General features: G+C 37.3%; 1 protein-coding gene and 1 pseudogene across 3 annotated transcripts in view; one reads left to right on the forward strand and one right to left on the reverse strand.

The window, feature by feature from the left end:
- The window catches only part of LOC129769915 (heterogeneous nuclear ribonucleoprotein L), a 638,502-nt gene that overhangs the window by 42,719 nt on the left and 574,139 nt on the right, over nt 1-21,644 (reverse strand). For all 3 annotated transcript variants that reach the window (XM_055772452.1, XM_055772453.1, XM_055772451.1), the window contains one exon: nt 15,441-15,533. In XM_055772452.1, the coding sequence (XP_055628427.1) occupies nt 15,441-15,533 (93 nt within the window). The remainder of the gene's footprint in view (nt 1-15,440; nt 15,534-21,644) is intronic.
- Nucleotides 1,919-2,037, forward strand: LOC129772184 (U4 spliceosomal RNA; annotated as a pseudogene).

The following is a 21,644-nucleotide window of genomic DNA, read 5'->3' on the forward strand; positions in this document are numbered from 1 at the left end:
TTGTTTATTCCGGCTCATTAGCATATTAGCTGTAACAGAGCCGAATTTTAATCGTGTACATGTCACATGGTTATCATATCTATAATTAGCACATTACATAGTAGCCATTTAGGCGTAAAAGTATTCTTTCTGTTCTTCCATTATCCAGTTAAACCACCGGACTAAAACACTATGAAAAACATAGTTTTGACACATTTTTTTTAAATTGATGCAAAAAATTCAAATAATTTTTTTCGTCAAAGCAACAAATTAACTTCCTACAAAATTTATTGGAGTTTTCAAAACTACCTCTTCGTTTGCGGTGCGATAATTATTCATTGAATTATTTATCATCAGATTAAAGGGTGACTTTTCATTCGAACAAAAATATCATTTTATGTAAAGGTCCTACATGAATGATATAGCAATCAAATGAAAGCTGTTTAATAAGATTAATTATATTTGTTATTGAGATGGTTAGCAAAAAATTGTGTTAGTCTTCAAAAAGTTTGGAAAAACAGAAATAAATCCATTTTTCATTACTTCCTGATATTTCTATCCACTACATCTACATACACCCAGAAAAAATGTGTTTATAACATATTCCAAAACAAGAAAGTTTAAGCTTCAAAATTATATGCATCTCATCTTTATAGGTTGATTTTTCAAGAAGTTACAGCATTTTAAAAATCACTTTGCACTTTGCACTCTGTTTCTCTAGCTTTTTTGTCGAGTGTATATATATTTTATGCAAATAGATGTATTTATCATGTACTTGAGGGGGTCTCCGTAGCCACATTGGTTGCGCGTTCACTTAGTAAGCGATCGATCGTGAGTTCAAAACTCAGGGCCCTCATTGACCATCTTTGTGTTGTTACAGAAAAGTTACGTCCAGGCAACAATCATCAGCGATGGAGATCGATCCACGGTCGAAATAAGATCGATTCATCCATACAAATGCTCTGCTCTGCCAGACACATCGGGCTACTGTTCTATAAATAACTCAACAATGATCAATCAACTGTCTCCGCTGTCCGGTGGTCCAACTGGATAATGGAAGAACAGAAAGAATACTCTTACGCCTAAATGGCTACTGTGTGAATGTATCATATGTAATGGTATAGAAGGAATACTGGCGAATGGCAACTGTGTAATGTGCTAATTATAGATATGATAACCATGTGACATGTACACGATTAAAATTCGGCTCTGTTACAGCTAAAATGCTACTGAGCCTTAAATAAATAAATGAAAAAAAAATCATGTACTTGCGATGTTAGAATGGAATATACTTTATTATCAAATTCTTATATTTTGACAACTAAACATCACACCGGTCAAAATAACCGGTTTGGTAAAAATAGGTATGTAACAACTGTCGTTAGTTCTAATGTTAATTACATCTTCTGAATCGACATAAGTTTTTTTACGTCTCACGTTTACGACTTATGTCTGACAGCTCACGACCAGGGATGCCAGGTGATTTTTTTCGAATGTCTTCACATGGTACGAAAAAATGTTTTCAAACGTCTTCACAGTCATATCGAAAACACATAGAAATTCATAGCTTACATTTGGACAAAGTTTGATAGCTCATTCAATGTTTATATTGATTGGCATTGTTATATAGCGCACTTTTACTTAACTTGGGTTTGAAGTTTATTTCAATAAATATGAACAAAGAATATATTTCAAGAATAATATATTGCGAACTAAATTTCAGGAGTTTGGAAATGATAATAAGCCTGATATACCGTTGATTGAGTGAATATCGTCCCGGTTTATGCATACAATGTTACAACCATTCAAATGTTCTAGTGCAAATGAACTAATATCTTTTAGAGACATTAAAAGTCTCTCGTTGTTGAATTCATTCTATATACTTGTAGATTTTCTGCTTGGAAAAGATTGAAAAACGCGAATGAATGACCCCGTGACTAGCTTTGCGCAGTGACGATATCATAACCATTGAGGTTTATTCGAGGTGTGATTATTGCTAGTTGAACACTAACAAAATCCGAGGCAAAAGTCTCTGTTGATTACTAAGAACAAAAGTAAACAAGTGACACTGATACAAATGCGATCGAATGACACTGATACAAAAGCCTTACTTCTTTTGATGATCTTTCCCGTCAATAGTTAGAAATTTATGAAAATAATATCTCTCAAAAATTCACATACGCTATCATACTGAAATATCTTCACATATTTCATAATGTCTTTAAAATGTCTTCACAAAACCAAATGTCTTCACAGTAAGTCAAATGTCTTCAAAATGAAGACATGTCTTCAAACCTGGCATCCCTGCTCACGACAGTCATTCACGTCATGTGCCAAGTTAAAAATTGCTCAGTTTGTGTTACCATTTCATCGTTAAGAGTTACACCAGAGCAACGTTCACAAATAATTGAAATTAATTACTTTATGAAAAATATGTTTCACAAATTATATCCCGAAAAATGCACTATCTAATGCGATTAATGCACCGGCGAAATCAATGCCCTTTTTTCAAAGATGAAGATGGTCACCACGTTATTATCAATAGAGTTAACTATCGGTACTTTTTATTGATATTTATGATGGCCTTGTTTGCCTCAAATGCAATCAAATGCTTGCCAATATATATATATATTAAACTGCTTGCCAATATATGGTTAACGAAGCCAGCGTTACTTGCCCCACAACACACGAGCTTTAACTCGATGCATCTAGACTACTTTTTATGGGGTTACGTGAAGTCTTTTGTCTACATGGATAAACCAGCCTTTAGTGAGGCCTATGAAGACAATATTATCCAATGACCAATGGTGAGATACCAGCCGAAATGCTCGAAAATGTGGTGCAAGATTAGACCTTTCGTTCGGACCACATCTAGCGTTGTCATTGCCAGCGTTTGCGTGAAATTTTCATGGACATCAATTCATCGGTCGAATTACAAATTTCATACACTTTTGCAAGAATAAGTATCTCTTTTCTCAAAATGCAACAAATCCTATTTCACGAATTATAAGTGATGTTTTAGTTTGCAAGTTTTCGAAATGTATGTCTCATAATTCAGCCGTCAGAGCCGATTGAGGCTCTACAAACACGGGATTTAAAAAAATACAATTGAAAAAGAATAAATTGAGGTAGTGGCCTGGTGCCTCTTATTGAGATAAAGCAATCCGAAAAGTTTCCCTCCAAGACAGACATGATTCATCAATGTATAGAAATTGCGATCATTCGATGTTATACTTTTCATAACGGGTTTACTGGCGCAATAAATCTTAAGATTACCTAATTTTTTTCATTAATTTGCACAAGAGACATGTTTTATGATATTATCGAATATGTAGCATGCCACGTACGTGAATTTTATAAATTGAAACTCAAAATTTTAATTTAAAAAATTGAGTTGATTATTTGGCACGTATTCAGACCTTTTCTGGATTATATCACTTACAAATATTGTAAGCATCATGCTTGCACACCATTTGTATCAGATTTACGTAGCTAAACCATTAAATTAACGCATTCTGATCATAAGTTGTCCAATTCAATAATGTTATTTTGTCCACATGATTTCTATGGCAATGGCAGTTTGTTTATTGTGTCCTTCTCACATAGCAGAAATGAAGTTTTTCTGTGTTGAGAGTGTTGAGGTGAACACTTTTAAAATACCCAAGAAAAGGCAATATTATGACGAAATCTTAAATAGTGAACGGATCAATTTTATGACAGTAAACTCAAGCAATTAAAAATGCAACATCTACTTGTGAATTCGAATGTTTTCATTCAAAAATGGTGTTTAAAATCAAACCGGACAAACTATGATCATTTTCTGGGCAAACCATGATCAGACATGGTCACCCCATGATCATAATTCCTCTTTAAGAGAAATCGTTAAAAAACATAAAAATTTGAATAATTTCAACACCTTATGGTAGTATTAGCAACTTGAGACTTAGGGCTTCTCAACAAACCCAAACTCGTATCGATTATATGTGATTTTCATGAAGAAAAATCGATTTGCATTTACTTGTTGCGTAAAAACACCCCAAATCGGACAAACCAAGATTATTTACCTTATGATATTTAGAACAATTTTTGTTGCTTCCATTTTAAGATATGAGAAAATTTTATAATCTACAGAAACTACGATCTTCAGTCCACTGTACCAAGAATAGCCAAATTACTTTTGACTGAACGTTGAACTATTTTTTTTCATAAGTCATATTTAAAATATGAAAAATCGAGTTTACATATAATGAGGTCTGTATATAATCGGTTCCGAACCGTATTGTATTTGGCTCCTTCGTTTTCAAAAATTAGTCTAACGCTTTATCGGTTTGAGTTGTCACAAAACGGTGTTAATGAAACGACCCTCTTCGAAACTTCGTCCATTAATTATTCTTCACAAAAACTGCATTTAAGAAATTCCAAGAAAAAGGAAAAAAAATCGCTCCAAAATTGCACAATCCTCGTAATTTGATTCCTATTTTTACCCATTTTTGAAAAATTCAATTCAAACGGGTGAGTCGCTTTTCGATCTATTAACAGCGAATGAAGGATATTTAGGGGAAATTTCTAGAAAAAAAAATCACAAGATCCAAAAAAATCCATTATTCTTAGGGGATTTTTTATGTTTAAAAAAAACGAAACTTGAATGAATTTTCAATATAGCATGTTAGCAAGGACCAGCTTTCAAAAATATATATGAGCAAACGGTCGGAATCTCAAAATTAATTATAATTTTTTTAAGAATTTGCATGCAGTTAAACATTTTATAAGTCAAAATGCAGTAAATATAGCTAAAATCGTTCAAGCGTTTCGAAGTTTATAATTGTTTGAAATAGTACTTAGTCCAACCTTTCAATATAGGGGCAAATTTCAATTTTTCGGGTGGAATAAAATATGTCGGTTTAGTAGTTCAAAAGCAATGAATTAAAAAAAACATTTTCGTTTCGTAAAAAAGGGGAGAAATGATTATTCACATCATCGGTTATCTTTGAAAAATCGTAACTCCAAAATGAAAAAAAAACACATGTAAACATGCAAAAAATCATCAGTTTTGAAGAAAAAATAAAAAAATAAAAATATATATATAGAGCCATTGATCCCGAGACCATGTAAACTATAAAAAACAGATACAATCAATAATTATGAAGAGAAATCGAATTGTACGTTATATCGAAGCATAATAAAGAACTCACAAACGTAGCCTATATACATTATTGTGTTGCTGTTTTAGTAGAGTTAATGAATAAATCCAATTAGAAGGCGAAGCCAGCCTTTCTCATGATGTTTCCCTTCATACTGTTGATCAAAGTTTGATTCACTTAGAATCCGGAATCACAAAACTACCATGTGGAAACATGCGTGAGTTTATGGATGTTTTTGGGTTTGCCTATAATTTTTTTTCAACCGAAAATTCTATATTCTTGAATTTGAGCATTGTTTCGGAGTTAAAAGTTAAAAACGCAACGCATTTCAGCTGAATGTGTAGAAGGTATTTTATTTGGGCGAGAGCTGTGTTCTTCAGTTGAAAACTAAAGGTTGCTGTTGTTGTTGCCACCACACAACCGGTTCGAATTCCCGATTGCTCTTCTGCGAAAAGTGTAGTATAATTTGTGGATTATTTATTCGGAAATGATATTTTTGGACATGTTAGGGATGTAATTTTACTGAAAAATACTAAAAATCTACATGACTATTTCATAAATTATTTAAATGAACATTCCATGTTGCAGTCCTACGTCTCTCCGATTATGTCACCGACACAATTCCGATCGAGCCGATTCTTACTCGTAAGCTATATTAAGTTATTATGGATACCGATCAAAACGGTAGAATTCACCGAGGGAAAGCTATCGATGCATGTGTCACAATGTTCCGAGCAATTTGTGTTACTTATTGCATCCCGCATATTTCGTTTCATGAAACATTGAAAACATTTCAAAATACGTGTACATTCGAGCGAGAACAGCAATTCGATTATAGCTAATTCACTACCGCAGAATCACGCAGAATTGAATCGCTCGAGTCGAACTGCATAATAGGGCTCAATGAAATTTCACTCGTTTCAAACGAACATTGACTGAAAAACAACCCGAGATCGTGACTGTAATATTCCATCGTAACAACGCTTGACCTTTCGTTTCCATACCAATTACAACCAACTACCGCATGAGTGGTAATGTTTGCAACACCGTTTCACCTGTACATACAATGCTTTGATTTTATTTCCATTTATGTAAGCTAAAATTCATATTATAATAGGCTGTGTGTAAAAGATGCCGATTACCTTAGTTTGACAGTTGCACCACGACGAAGTGGCAGCGTATTCGTGATTTGTCCCTCGCGTAAATGTTGCCAAAATATATTTAAATCGCCGTGGGAATGTCTCCGTGGACCGTGAAAAGGATCTTAGACTGAGAAAAGGAAGGACAACTATCCGCGAAGCTGGTGCGAAGCACAGATCATGCGAGGTTTCGAGGGCTATCGCTGGCATTAGAAGGAAGATTTGTTCGAATCCGGTTCAATGAGAAAAATAGTGAGGGAACACGGGATCAGCGACTTTAGAGCACGGAAGATCCTAAAGGAAGATTGCGGGACGAAGTCGAGGGTATTCCGAGGTTAATTTCAGAAGGCGACAAAGTAAACACGAAGGTCTATATCGGGATTTTAAGTAAGTATGTTCTTCCGTGGATCAAAGGGCAGTACGGTCCGAAGCCAAATGTTGTATTCCAACAAAATAGGGCACGAAATTCGGATTTTTGTCGAACTGTTATTTAGATCTACAGTGTCGACGTCTGGTTACGGTATCCATATTATTCTCTATCAGTTTACAAGGCCCGAAGGAATTATTCAATTGTTCGAATTCAAAATGAAAATTTTAATTACTGCAGTAGTAAAAATAACTAAATAACTAAATATCTCGAAAGTTATTTCAAGAATTTCGATGCATTCTAAAATTATATCAAGTGAAATGAGTAATATAATTCCGTATTTCTACGTCAAAATGCGGTCGTATCCTAGATACAACCTCTTAAAGTTTTTGAATAAATTTAAAGATTTTTAGAGATTTTATTTAATTTTAACATTGTTCAATAGTACAAACATTATCACGCATACGGTGTGTCTTCCTTGGCAGTTCTTTTCTACTAATGGTTGTAATATGACTACTAGACCACCCGCGCGATAGTAAACAAAATTCAAAATTGTTCAATGCCCCTGAGGCAATAAATCTCCCACGAGGGTGCAGGGAAATGCAAGCATAAGTATTATTCGACTACAAGCCTCTTTACTGGGCCAAGGGTCTGTTTATTATTTATGGTTGCGTAACCCGATGCGCACCGAGCGTGGTTGTACATTTGTTTTCTTTCCGCTTTGCCGTTAGCTTCGGAAAGGCCACGAATAGTAAACACATGTGCAAGAGCCCCGCTGGGTGCCGGTTTTCCGTGTTATTAATTTTGGTATACGGAACAGATGTTCCGCACATGGCCTTCTCCAGAGTGCGTCTGACCACGCCTAGAAATTTAGCTATGTAAAATAGCTAGGTAAATAAAAAAATTTGACAAGAGAATAAAACTGAACGAGCGGTACTTGGGCCACATAGTCGAGACTGTAAACTGAATGATGTGACAGTTCATTTGAACACCGAACTTAGTCCACATGGAATCTTTCTACCTCTTCAACTCTTACAACCCGTTGCAAGAATATCAATCCATGTTATAAACCGCTTTTTCCTGGGATATTAAACTTAGTTCAATTTACGAATTTCTGTACAATTGAAAGAACTAAATTCAATAGCATTTTTCTCGAACAATCGCAGTCCTACGTCAAGCTTCCATTCGTGTACTTAGTACAGACATGTATAGTACATAATTGTTTTCTGGCGTTTAAGTTTTTTTCATCTTGCGACAGATTTGTAATCACTCTATAATCAAAAATTCTTTATAAATACAGAAAAAATGAACAGTCTTCTCAATCGCTGCCTTCGTCAATGCTAAAACTATGAATCGAGTGAGCCTAAAATCTGCTGAGACAGAGAAAAACACCAATCAGCATCTTTTTTATTAACCCAAAACGTTTGCTACTGATTACATTGCCACCCAGCGGCGGCTGCGGGAAGCCGTTTGTCTCAATCGTATGCCCCGATGAAGCGGTTGAGCGTAATGGGCATTGCTTGATCTATGTCCGGCAATGATTCTGACACCCGAACGAGCAGACTTTGCTTGCTTTGCTTTTATCACATTCTAATCAAATCCCTCCGGCAACTGGAGGGCGCAACGTCGGTTTCCCATCGATAACAATCACACACCAGTATCGAACCGAACAGAATGGGAAAGGATTTACTACCACTACTGTCGGCCTGGAGCACTTTCACCATCATTCGCCCTCCATCCACTCACCACGGGATGGCACGGATGATGACGGCAAATGAGTTCGCATCAGAAAACCAACCATTTTATTGCAATGGATAACATTTTGGTTACAATTTTCTTCGCCGGTCGTCCTTTGGGTGTCTCCCTGGGGGACAAATGCGTATCGGAGAGAGATCATGAGAGGTTGAGTGGCAACTTGGGAGATTTTAAGAAACTGTCAATAATTTACCTCCACAGTCTATCCCATTTATTGGAGAACTAAAATGAACCTCACCATCAAAATCCAAGGGAGAGGGTGTGGACAGACGATTTCTCGTTCATCAAGAGATTTCATTGCGGTTTTATGTCCGCCGTCCGATGGGTCTTTGCGTGGGGAAGGCGGCGATCTAAACTTCCATCTGGGACTAACACGTGAGGGGACTGCTAGATAGAGAGTATCATCACCCAGAATCCGCGGTCGTTACGCGAACGACGTACTTTGGACGGCGAAGTGGTCCGTCGCAAAGATTACTCCAGACAAAGGATTGTGTAAATCACTTGTGGAATAAATTGAATTAAATCTTCGTAATGAAGGTAAAATGAAACTTTGTTTGAGTTTGTGAACCAAAGAACCAGTTTTCATGTATGTCCCAATTTATGACCGTGATATACCCCGTTATAAAATCATATTGTTGGATTTTCTTCAATTTTAGTTGTATACTGTGTATTTTTCAACAGACATTTCATACGATTGTAAATTAGTACGATATCATATACGATTTGATGTTTTACGATATCGATGTGTGCTGGGTTTATGAGTCATGCATCGTTATAAAATCGTTAAAAATCTGCGATAATTTGCACACATCAATCATACATAGAGCAATTCCACGTCAAATCAAATCAAAACAGCAATTTTTGTCGCGATCCTCTCCGATGTAGTTGAATCTTGGTACGTATGTTGGAAGCTACCCAAAACCCCGATTTTCATTATCATATGACCGACTTAAATTACGATGAATTTTCATTAAGGGTGCCAAATCAGACAGGTCACGTTTTTATGAAATAAAGTTAACGTTAATAACTATTTTTGCCGCGAACGGATTTTGGCGATTTACATACTAAACGAATCGGAAATTCCCTAGGATTTGTTTAATATGCTATACATTAGAATCCCTTTATTTGTAAATGGTTAAATCTCGTGAAAACTTTAAGCGTTTCTATTTTCCCATGCATTTGTTCAGTCCATTTGTGTGCTTTCCCGAACAGAGCTGTCAATAACGAGCAACTTATCGACGAGCAACGGAGGGGAAATCGTAGGATATAAAGTCACCGTGAACAAAGGAAAAGAAGAAGAATGAAGGGGAATACTTGCCTAGAGTATAAACAGTGGATCTCGCTGAGGCAAACTTTCATTCGGCATCGGACTGTTGAGCAATCCAGTTCACATTGCTTTTGCTGCGCTTCGATCTAAGATTGGACCCCACCAGTGGTAATTCAACTTGAATATCGTCGTGTGGTTTTTCCAGTTCGTTTTTCGCGTTATTCGTATCGTGTGTTTTTTCCGCGTCATAAATTGGACGCTTTGCACAGTGTGTGATAAGCAAGAAGAAGAGGAAGGCTGGCTCGAGCCCTGCAAAAAACGAACGCATTGCCAGGGGCAATAACATTTCGAGGCAAGCGTCATCAGATGATGCACGCGATGTTGGTGCAGTGAAAAGCGCTCGCACTGAACCGAGCCTTCGCATCGAACAACAGCGAAGTAGGCGACTTCGGCGCGTCGGTCGAAAATGTAAACGCCGTTACACAGGCAGCAACAAGCTCCCCCCGCTGGTGGTGAAGGCGGTTGCTCTTGACAAACTCATCAGCGAATTCGCATCGATGGGTGTTACAGCAGAGTACAAGCTGTGTGGCATAATTCAGTCTTTTTCCAAGCAGTGAACATTGTTTGTTTTCAGTCATCATAAGGGCTTCGATGGTGTTTTTTGACATTGCATGAATGTATTAAGATGACGTTATGGCGAAGCAGGCGTTAAGATTGTACCAAGCATCTTGAATGTAGTACTGGAATGTTATAAGTTATTTGGGTTCGCGTGCCAGTCGCAAAACTGCCTATAACTAAAGGGTGTGTTATCAAATTGCATCACGGAAAAAACGCTGTAGAAATTTAATTTTTAGGAATTATATCTTCAGCTTTCGCTTATAATCAGATAAGAGTGTATAGATCACGTTGGCCATGCTTCACTGTAAATTTTTCGTAAATTTGGAATATTGTAGTCGAACGAAAAAGAGCGTCGTGAATTAATCCTGTGCACTCATTTCGAGAATCCGGAGTTGTCACATCGGGACATCGGTAAGATGCTGGGAATCGTCCAATCCACGGTCAGCAGAGTACTAAAACGATACTTCGAGAACCTAACCATCGACCGAAAGGTGAAGAACGGCAAATGGATGGATGCTCCGTCAGTGAAAAAGATCACAAGCGCGTAGTTAAGCAGTTTAGACGTGATCCGAGAAGTTCGGTCCGGAATGTCGCCAATAAGCTGAATTTGTCAAGTTCATTCGTTCAGCGGACCAAGCAGCGGGAGGGCCTGCGTACATACAAGGTTCAGAAGGCTCCTAACCGCGACGAAAGGCAAAACATGGTGGGGAAGACGCGAGCCCGGAAGCTGTACACCGAAATGCTGACGAAGCCGCATTGCCTGGTAATGGACGACGAAACCTACGTCAAAGCGGAGTTTCGTCAGCTGCCGGGCCTGTTGTTCTTCTCCGCAGAGGACAAATTCAGCGTTCCGGAGGAGATTCGCAAGCAGAAACTATCCAAGTTTGCCAAAAAGTACATGGTGTGGCAAGCGATCTGCTCTTGCGGAAAGCGGAGCGCCCCTTCGTGATGACCGGCACGGTAAACGGGTTTACCTTAAGGAGTGCCTATAGAAGCGCTTACTACCACTATTGAAGCAGCACGAGGGCCCGACCATCTTCTGGCCGGATCTCGCTTCGTGCCACTATTCAAAGGACGTGTTGGAGTGGTACGAAGCCATCGGGGTCACCTTCGTGCCAAAGGAAATGAACCCGCCCAACGCGCCGGAGCTTCGCCCAATAGAGAAATATTGGGCGATTATGAAGCAGGCCCTCCGGAAGAACCCAAAAGTTGTCAAATCGGAGGTGGACTTCAAGAGAAAATGGATTTCTGTTCAAAAAAAAACTACAACCTGACGTTGTACAGAACCTTATGGACGGGGTAAAGAGGAAGGTGCGAGCATACGGGCTTGGGCTCGAAGTATGAATAAAAAGAAAATGCCAAAAGTTGTTTAATAGTTTTTATTTTACTGTCTAAAATTTTCAAAAGGATCGGTCTACTGGGCGAATTTCTACAGCGTTTTTTCCGTGATGCAATTTGATGTGACACACCCTTTAGGATTGCATTTGCACTAGTATTGACCATAATGAAGCAATGCTACTGTTTTCGAGGTTGTTGATATTAAAAAAAAGAGTTTATTTCGCTTGTTTAATCACCAAGAAAGCGAACGTCGTTCTGGAATTTTGTATGCGATTAGGTTTCGCTTGCCAGTAGCAAAACTTCCTCCACTAAGTGACAGCTGCGCTTATCTCTAGTATGAGAAAGTAATGCAACTTTTTTCGAGGCCAGTAATATAAACAGAAGTGTTTCTTTTGAGAATAGCGCAAAATGATGAGAAGTGTTTATATTCCTAGTAGTTTCAAGCCACCAATGTATGGCTCTGTATGCATGCTATGGCGAACGCTTGTTTGGCACTTGGTTTACGTTGTACGAACGACGCCTGGAGGTGCAATTTCACTGAGGCAATACTAAATAACATGTAGCATGATATTTGATACTTGAAAGTGTTGTCATTGTTGTTGTTTTCTCGCGTTGCCAAAGATATATTGATATAATCGACTGTAACCGAGTCTATGTCAATTGCGAAAAAGGCCACCGGAAAAGCGTTCGAGGTAAATTTTCAATGCATTGACATGAAATAAATTGCGACATGCGACATTGACATGAAATAAATTGCGACATACGATAAAAAGCCTTTCATTAAAAAATATTGAACCAGCAAAAAAAAAGGGTTTTGTTTTCGTAATTATTGATTGTAGTTGTTTTTTGTTGTTTACATGGTCTTGGAACCAAGAGCGCTATATTTTTAGTATATTTCCTTGAGAGCTAAGGTTTTTTCACGTAATCCGTAATCCGAAAATAAGATATGTGTTTTTTTATGAGTCATGATTTTTCATGGAAACCAAAATAATTTCCTATATTTCATTCTTTAACCAACATTTTGTGCGGGTAATTCGCCCCCTTGCTATAAATAGTAGAATAAGTTGAAATGTAAATACACTATAGATATACGAATAGATTTATGAAATGAGTGTTCATCAACATTGTTACAATTTCCTTATATCCCATCCTTCTCCTAAAAATATGTCACCCTCCTAAACTCGAGTACACCGCGAGTAATCGGTTTTCCACCTTACTAACCATAGATGTAAGAAAATTGTTTATATATATAGTTTCAAAATTATATTTAAGAATTCGGCTCCTTTAAACTTAATTAACTGAGCCTGTAAAAATAAACGAATTGATAAAAAAAAACCAACATTTTGTAGATTTTATAGTTTTTAAATTGAGATTTTCCGAAAAAAAACTCAAAATTTCAAAAAAAAGTTTCACAAAAAATCTATCATACCTACAAAATTTTAGTCAACGAATGAAGTGTAGGAAATTATTCATGTTTTCATTAAAAAAATAAAACAAATTTTTGAAAAAAAACATTGAAACAAAAAAACGATATAATTAGCCCTTGAATTTTCCAACAAGTCGTCCACATTCATCGAAAGATGGGCACTTTTACAGGAAAAAAGTTTTTGTAACAACAACTTTTTCACGAAAAATCATAACTCATAAAAAACACATACACCCATACCTCGCTATACGGCCGCTCTTTATACGGCACTTCGCTATAACGGCTCTCTTCAATTCAGGCACGTTTTCGATTTACGGCCTAAATGTTTCGATCACTTTTGTACAGAAGTGAAAAAATATTTGCGAGAGAATAGCTCAAGCAACAAAAAAATTAGGTATGTATACATACATATATTCCATGTGACATGGAGCTGTTTCATTTTTGTTTATAGATTATTGTTGGATTTATGTATGTATGTATGTTGTATGTATTGTATGTATTTTTGATTCAAATAAAATTAATTTTAATTAACTTAATTTTTGTCTCAAATGAAATAAAAAGATAAAATGCTTTTTGAATGATAAATCATGTTACATTTTCAACAAATTTGGAACCGATCTGATTGAGTTTGTATGAATTTGTATTAGAATAATTGATTCCTTATACGGCTTTTCGCTCTGCGGCCAAATTTCGTGGAATTTATCTAGGCCGTAAAGCGAGGTATGGGTGTATCTGATTTTCGGATTACGGATTACGTGAAAAAACCTTAGTTTCAAGAAAGAATACTACACAAAAAAAATGTCTTCGTAGCCTAATTGGTTGCGTGTCCGCTACTAAGCGAACGATCATGAGCTCATAACTCAGGGCCACTCAACTGACCATCTTAGTGTGTTATTCTAGCTACTATGTCCACGCAACAATCATCATGTGTCGGTAATCCCAGTCCCTTACCGCTTAAATTTTCGGTCTGCTGTATCGGTAATTGGCACTATTAATAACGCAACAAAGGAAGCCTCATATCAACAGTCCCGCTGTGAATAGCCCAACTGTGAACATTCGAACAATAGCAATATTCTTACTCCGAAAAAAGGCGACATGTGTTGTGCATCGATAGAATAGGAATTCTCTTATGCCTAAACGGCTACTGTGTTATATAGATAAAACAAATGTTTATCGATAGATAGCGATACTCTTACGCCTCAAAATGGTAACATAAAAAAAGAAAAAATACTAAAAATATAACGCTCTTGGTTCCAAGACCATGTAAGCTAAAAAAAAGCAAATACTATCAATAATCACAAAAACAAAATCCATTTTTTTCGCAAAGATTGTGTATATTTTATATATTTTTTCAAAGAAGACTAGCTCATTGACTTTAACGACATGATCATCTCAATCGGTCCAGTAGTTCAAAAGTTATGAATTCACAAAAAAGTATTTTTTTGAAAAAAAGAGAAAGAAAATTATTTTTTTTTATGTAAACATTATCAGCTTTCAATAAAAAAATATAAAAATACAAATACAATCAAAAATTACGAAAATGAAATTCATTTTTTTTTGCAAGTGTAGTATTTAAAAAAAAGTGACTTTAATTTGATATGTGAATCATTTGAATTTGTCTAGTACACCAAGGTTTTTTTACGCGGTTTTTTTACGCGGTTTTTTTTACGAGGTTTTTTTATGCAGATTTTCCAATCAACGCGGTTTTTTTACGCGGATTTTCCAATTAGCGCGGGTTTTTTACGCGGATTTTCCTATTAACGCATTTATTTTTACGCGGGTACCGCGTTTTTTTACGTGTTTTTTTACGAGGTACGTATCCCCAGCGTAAAAAAAACCTGGGTATAGTTCAAAAGTTATATTTTTGAAAAATGGCATATTTGGAAAACATGGAAAAAGGAACAAAACTACCAATTTTGACGAAAATTAGAGAAACACTTTATCGGTTTGGCATGGAATGGCTAAATGAAAATTGTGTTTTAAGGTAGTTGCTATTATAAGCACCCAGTTTCAAAAAAAAACGGATACGATCGAGTCAACGACCACCTGATTTGACGTGAAATTGATAGAGTATGCGTCTTCATAGCGTATGCAGATATGCAAAATTGATAAAAAAAACTCACTTACAACTCACAACCATCCAATTACTAGTTGTCTGGGTATACTGTATAATTTCCCAGTTTTCACAGGCAAACCCATAAATCTTTCCGGATAATGATTAATGAATGCGTGTTGTGGTGTCACGCCTCGAAAAAAAACAACAAATCAGACGAATGCTGACTTGACAACTAAAGGCTAATAAAACTGCGGCTAGCTTATGGCTCATCTCCGCTACTCGATGACGGCATACTATCCGTGCTGAAAAGTGCAGTTTTTCCCCCACTACTCGGCTCGACTTTAGCTTACTTACCCTGACAACGTTTCCATACAGACAGAACAGATTGAACAGCTTATCGGTGTTGGCCGTGCCATTGTCAAGTCCGTACACCATCATGACTGCGCCCTGGAATGGAATACATAGAAAAAACAGAGGAAAATGTGAGCGAAAACTATGCATAAAGTATGTCTCTCAATAGGGTAGGAGCAAGATTGTGCGCGCTGCTATGAAAAATGTCTTTCACCATTTTCTCTACGACAAAAAAAATATAAATTTATTTGAAAGAAAAATGACCCCTCTCTCGGGCTCTCGGGTGATCCAATTAAAAGATAGAGATATTGAATTATTAACATTCGGGGAGACATAAAACAGCCAAAATAATGTTAGTCCTTTTGTTGTTGTTGTTGGTGCTGTTGTGCTGTGGGGCTTGTTGACAAGTGTTTGCCGCAAATACCGTGAAATAGAATCAGAAAAATAAACAACAGCAGCAGCGCGACAACCGCCGGAGGAAAACTCTTGTCTCGGGCCGCTTTGGGCGAAGTACTCATCATCATTGTTACCATTAAATTTAAATCGTTATTGCGAGGCTTCTTTTTGCGCAAAAGACACAAGTCACCAGGAACTACGGCGGGAAAGTAATCAAAATAAATAAACTCGAAGCGTGTTCGAGTGCTCCCTTGTTCTATTTCTTTTTTCCTTTAATTTTTTTTTTGTTGCTTTTGACTATCGCGTTTCATTATTGCGAAACCAGATGAGGAAACACCCAGATTTCCGTATTCGCTTGCCGCACATTTTGAGTGAAGGGGCGAACACAGTGAATTATTTGCTATTTATCAAATATTTGAAGTGTACACCGCGGTGAGGGTGAGGGTCAGAACAACAGGGGGGAAGGGGAGTAAGGGGGTGGTTCGAATGACGACAGAATGTATTTTTACCACCTCTAGTTAAATAAGCTGCCCTGTCCTGCTTTTAGTCAATCACCAAAGCGGCTGAGAGTTGAAGGAATTTGCAATTCTCGGTGGAATGTTTGTTTTTATCAGCGCAATTTTGAGTTGACGCGGGACGAGAAGATTTGCAATTGTTGTGAAATTATTCCCAGGCGCAACTATTTCGCGATTGGATTCAACCCAATTCCCGGGGCTTTGCTAGTTGGCGGTACGACGGCTATCTTCGGCCTCGGGGAAATATGTCATTCGTATTTCTTATTTCGTAAAATATCATACAAGACATGGGGTACTCATTCACGAATTAACCATTGTTAAACCACATGATTTCTCGCAGATCAATCCGAAACCCTTTAAAGTGTTTTTGAAAGTGGGTGACGCAACCACGAATGCAGAAAAGAGCATTCGTAGTTGCATTTTCTTGAGAATCATTCACGGTAACTATCTCTCCTATAGTGAAAACCCACTAAGAAGATTAGAACATGAATAATCAATCGATAGATGGATTCCTTCCTAAATATACACAGATTAATTTGGCTGTTCTATACTGGGTTGTTTGGAATGCTCCGAATTCTGAACTATACTATCCTATGCAACATGAGAGATTTAGAAGAGACAAAAATAAGAACGCATTCTTCACTCTGTTTAAAGAACTAGTGTGTCACACAAAAATGCGGGTAACAAATATTTTAGATATGAAAACTGCTGCGATCGACAAAATAATTCCGTTTATAAGGGACAGTGATTCGAATTTCCTCCTGGAAGCATGTTTACCGAGAATAAGATTGAAACTTTGAATATTTGTAATGGTAACAGTGATTCTTCCTCTATTCACTATCGGCATATAAAATTACTGTTTGTTGTATGCCATCACTGAGTCCACTGAGACAAATTGATAAAATGATAGCGAATTTTATAACACAACAGTTCTACAGATAAATTTACATTATCACAATTCATATCTCATTGTTTCACATATTTGGCATTCTGTTATTCTTCATTTGGCATTCTTCAAGCATTCTTCCAATGCTAGTATCGTTATTTCGATTATTATGAAGACCTGTCATGTTATTGTTGAATAATTGATGCATATAGTTATGCCGATAGAAATGTGGAGAAATAGAACAGATGATTCTACTCGAAGTTGAATTACCCGCATTGCCGAGGCGATGAATGACAAGTGTGACAATGAAAACTAGATAAACTACTAATTTAGGGTTATAATTTCAATGAAATTTATAATTGATAAACGATGAACTATTTCTCAATTTATTTTGTTTATCCCATTTATTTATTTTAGGCTCATTAGCATTTTAACTGTAACAGAGCCGAATTTTAATCGTGTGCATGTCACATGTTTATCATATCTATAATTAGCACATTACACAGTGGTCATTTGCCAGTATTCCTTCTATACCATTGCATATGGTACACATTTACACAGTAGCCATTTAGGCGTAAAAGTTTTCCATTATCCAGTTCGACCGGACAGCGGAGACAGTTTATTGATCATTGTTGAGTTATTTATAGCGCGGTTTCCGTTCAACAACGTCCCATCAGTTCTTTTCGTCCAACCAATGCATGATTTTAACTGGATATGTTTATAGAAACATTCAAGATAATCCCTTAGCCGTTTACGACATCGGTTTCAGGCAAGCGCTGGCTTAGAGGATATGATTCGCAAGTCAAGATGTGCTGCAAAATTAGATGTCATTGCTAAGCCTATCAAACTACTCGGTGAGCTCAAGGCAGATCTATGGGAAAAGGTGCGCCCGTTTGGTTACTAAGCTGGGTTAGAGGAGCGGTAGAAAACAGTACGGCAGAAAGCGGAAGGGGATTTATCTGAAATGTTAAATAGAAAGGATTATCACAAGAGTTTGAAAGAATTCTGCACTCTCTCAATAATAAAGAATTCAGCTGCTACTAGTACTTTATTCGAAGATAAACGTTTTGCGTGTAGGAAAGATGAAACGTTTGCACGAGAACTGTTGTAGAATTCACAAATATGCACAAGCATGTTGTGTTTTTTTCACAAAAAAACAGTATACTTTGAAAATGGTTACAGAAAGAATGTACAGATTGAGTATGCGAAGCCACTTCTTAAACTTCAGCATCATCAACGTCCGTAGTCCTCATCTAGGTAGGGATCCATTTTTATCAGAGAAGAACACCCGAAATTTTTTAATTTAGTTTTGACGTAAGACTACGTCTTTGATTCCTATGTAGGGGGGTCACTCTACGAAAAATGTAACGTATATTAAGAGTTTTCAAATGCATATTACGCAGAATCGTACTTACGATAAATGTTATAATATGTATCATTAGACAGCAAATTTATCCAGCAATTTTTTTCCCCTGGGACAACAACAGTGGAAATAATAAAACAAGTATACAATTTAAAAAATAAAAGAGGTTCGTTAATTGGGCCGAAAAATCAATACACTTATCAAATTTTACTCGCTAACTGGACAGCAAAAGCAATACTTCGAATTGAAGATAACATCTATTATTGATACATAACTGCTTTGCATCCCAGTTAATGTACGCTCTGTTATAGATAGAAGATGGAAGAAGATAGTCCAGATAGCGAATGAATTCTGTATATGACGGGGTGACGAACATCTTAAGTGAGTGTCTTCTGGGCTGCGGCAACATAGGCAATTGTCCAGCGAAAAATAATGTCAATACTAGGAGGATGGCAGCGATTATCATGCGAGGACCTATTGAGATCGGCATTAGACCGCATCACAAAAATGAAACAAAATGAAATGTTAATCTTAATGACTCATATTCATAATTCTCAATGACTCAATTCCTTCTATGATAGATTGAGCAGTAGAACTAATACGACTTGATTGTGATAGTCTGCAAACAAACATTATTCCACCTGATTATGAGTACAAACCGTTCGACGGTTATGAGAACATATAACAAACGGCCCTTTTCAGGGTCATTTAGAGTTTCAACAGAATTAAACTAACAGATTTATGAACAATGAAAAGAATTACATTTGGAAAAACAACTGTTCTTTACAATCACAGTCCTACATCAAACTTCCGTCCGTGCCCTTAGACTCAGACCCTTCTACTTTTTGTTTTATTTTTTTTCATTTCCTTTTATGATCTCTTATTGGTCTCCATACTTCTTCTTCTTCTTCTTGAGTGGCGTTAACGTTCCCTGTGGAACTTTTGCCGTCTCAACGTATTTACTAACTAGCGTCATTTGCTAATACTAAGTTGAGATTTCTTAAGCCAAATAACACACCTTGAATGTATTCCGAGGGGCAAACTCTTGAATACGCGTGACCACAGTGCAAGTCGAAGAAAATTTCTTTGACGAAAAATCCCCCAGCTAGAACGGGAATCGAACCCGAACACCCGGCATGATAATGTGAGACGCTAATCACTCGGCCACGGGTGCACTGGTCTCCATACTACGCGGTACGAATAATTTTTATTTATACTCATTCTGGGTTTCTTATAGCGCGGTTTCCATACAACGCGGTACGGATTAGCCTGGTTTGTATGTTAAATACGAGTTTCTTATAGCGCGGCAAATTCTGCTTACACCATTTCTGAACGATCAATGCCTTATGCGCTGGTGCTGAATCCTGTTGAAGCAAAAACTGTCTTTCCCAAAAGCATTTTAGTGCAAGGATGCAAATGGCCTTTGAAAACGTGTTGCAAGTAGCACTCCTTGTTTATTTACACTGTCAGTGAATAGCAATGGTAATTTGCCTTCGGTCGATATACCTCACCAAACCATCACAGCTAACGCATTTTGATATCGCTCGATTGCTCTTTTATCGGTTGATATATCACAAAGACATGCTCCATGGTAATTTTGCTTGTTCAAAGTTGCCTCCAGAGTAAAAAACTTTTCGTCCGAAAAAATAACGTTGTGACCTGCGTGCGTCTTCAGCAGCAACCGAGATCTAGCCACTCTGTTGGCAATATTTTTGCGAGTTAATCCGTGAATTTTCTGCTTCTCTAAAGCTGAATATTCAAGGTCCTTTTTGATAACAAGTGTGGCTCATGTTCATTTCACACGCCGTTTTTCTTGCCGAATGGGCTGGATTTCGCTGGAAACGTATCCTTGAAACGCTTGATGGTCCTGTAGACGAATAATCTGCTTAAATTCAGATGTGACAGCTTTCTCCTGATGTTGGTCAATCCGTGCAGGTGCAAGACCCTTATTTGTTCTCTATTTGAATCCATTGCAATTTGCTTGAGAGCGCAACTGAAAACTGACTGTATTTATTCCGGATAAATAGTAAACACGTCACTCTTTCATAACATGTTTGTCATGCTGTGACAGAAAATACAATGAGGGGCACTCGAATACGTCACTTCTACTGTTGTCACCCTGTATATCGAGGAACAAGTGGAGTCGTGAGATATAATTTTGATATACAACTAAGAAAAAGGTGTACGTATATCGCTCGTTCGAAATTCAAATGCAGCGTTCGTTCCCACGGACAGTGTGAAGAAAGGAGATATTGCAAATTAGCCCCGCTCGCTTATAACTTATTGAGTATAAATAAACGCGATTTCTAATACTTCGTTCTTTGTTTCTTCGTTTGGTGGTGTCGAAAGCAGACATGGTTTGCTGAGGAGCGTCGAACGACAATGAAGTGTCTTTGCCAAGACAGGAGGTGAATGAGTTTGGATTGAAGTTGTCCCCATTGACCCTTTTCAGGGCTAGAAACGTATGAACTGAATCGATTCAAAGTCTCTATAACTCAATATCAGTCAGTATAATACTCAGTTGCGCTCTCACTAGCAAGCAGTTAGTGGTCTCTCTAAAGCTGATATTACACACAACGGTTTTTCTCGATACAAGCAAGATCGAGCAAAATAACTTAGGAGGGTCGAAAAAAAACCTTTTTCAAAACAATCGCTCAGTGACGCGACAGAGAGCCTTTTGTCGCCATTTTAACATTCCTTGCGTTGAATCGGACTTAGATGCTGAAACGGTTAAAAATCTGTATACTGTGACCTTAGGAGAGTGTAAGTATAGTACATTGGATTTCCTTGGATTGGCACCCACCCAAAACCGAAGGTTCTGCTCATTTGCAACCCCACTCCGATGGAAGCGATCCGCTTCATTCCTCGCAAAAAAAAACCATGCAGAAGGATTGTCTGAAGCATTTCTTCACAATGCCTTGTGCGACAGATATGATTACGTGCAATCAATTCCTGTGACTGCACAATAGAACTCTTACTCGTTTTTACTCGTTTTCAGAAGTTTTCCAACTCCTATTACCTTCGAATTTTGTCCCTTAGAAATGTGC

Source organism: Toxorhynchites rutilus, chromosome 2, assembly GCF_029784135.1.
Source record: "Toxorhynchites rutilus septentrionalis strain SRP chromosome 2, ASM2978413v1, whole genome shotgun sequence".
Taxonomy (NCBI): Eukaryota; Metazoa; Arthropoda; class Insecta; order Diptera; family Culicidae; genus Toxorhynchites; species Toxorhynchites rutilus.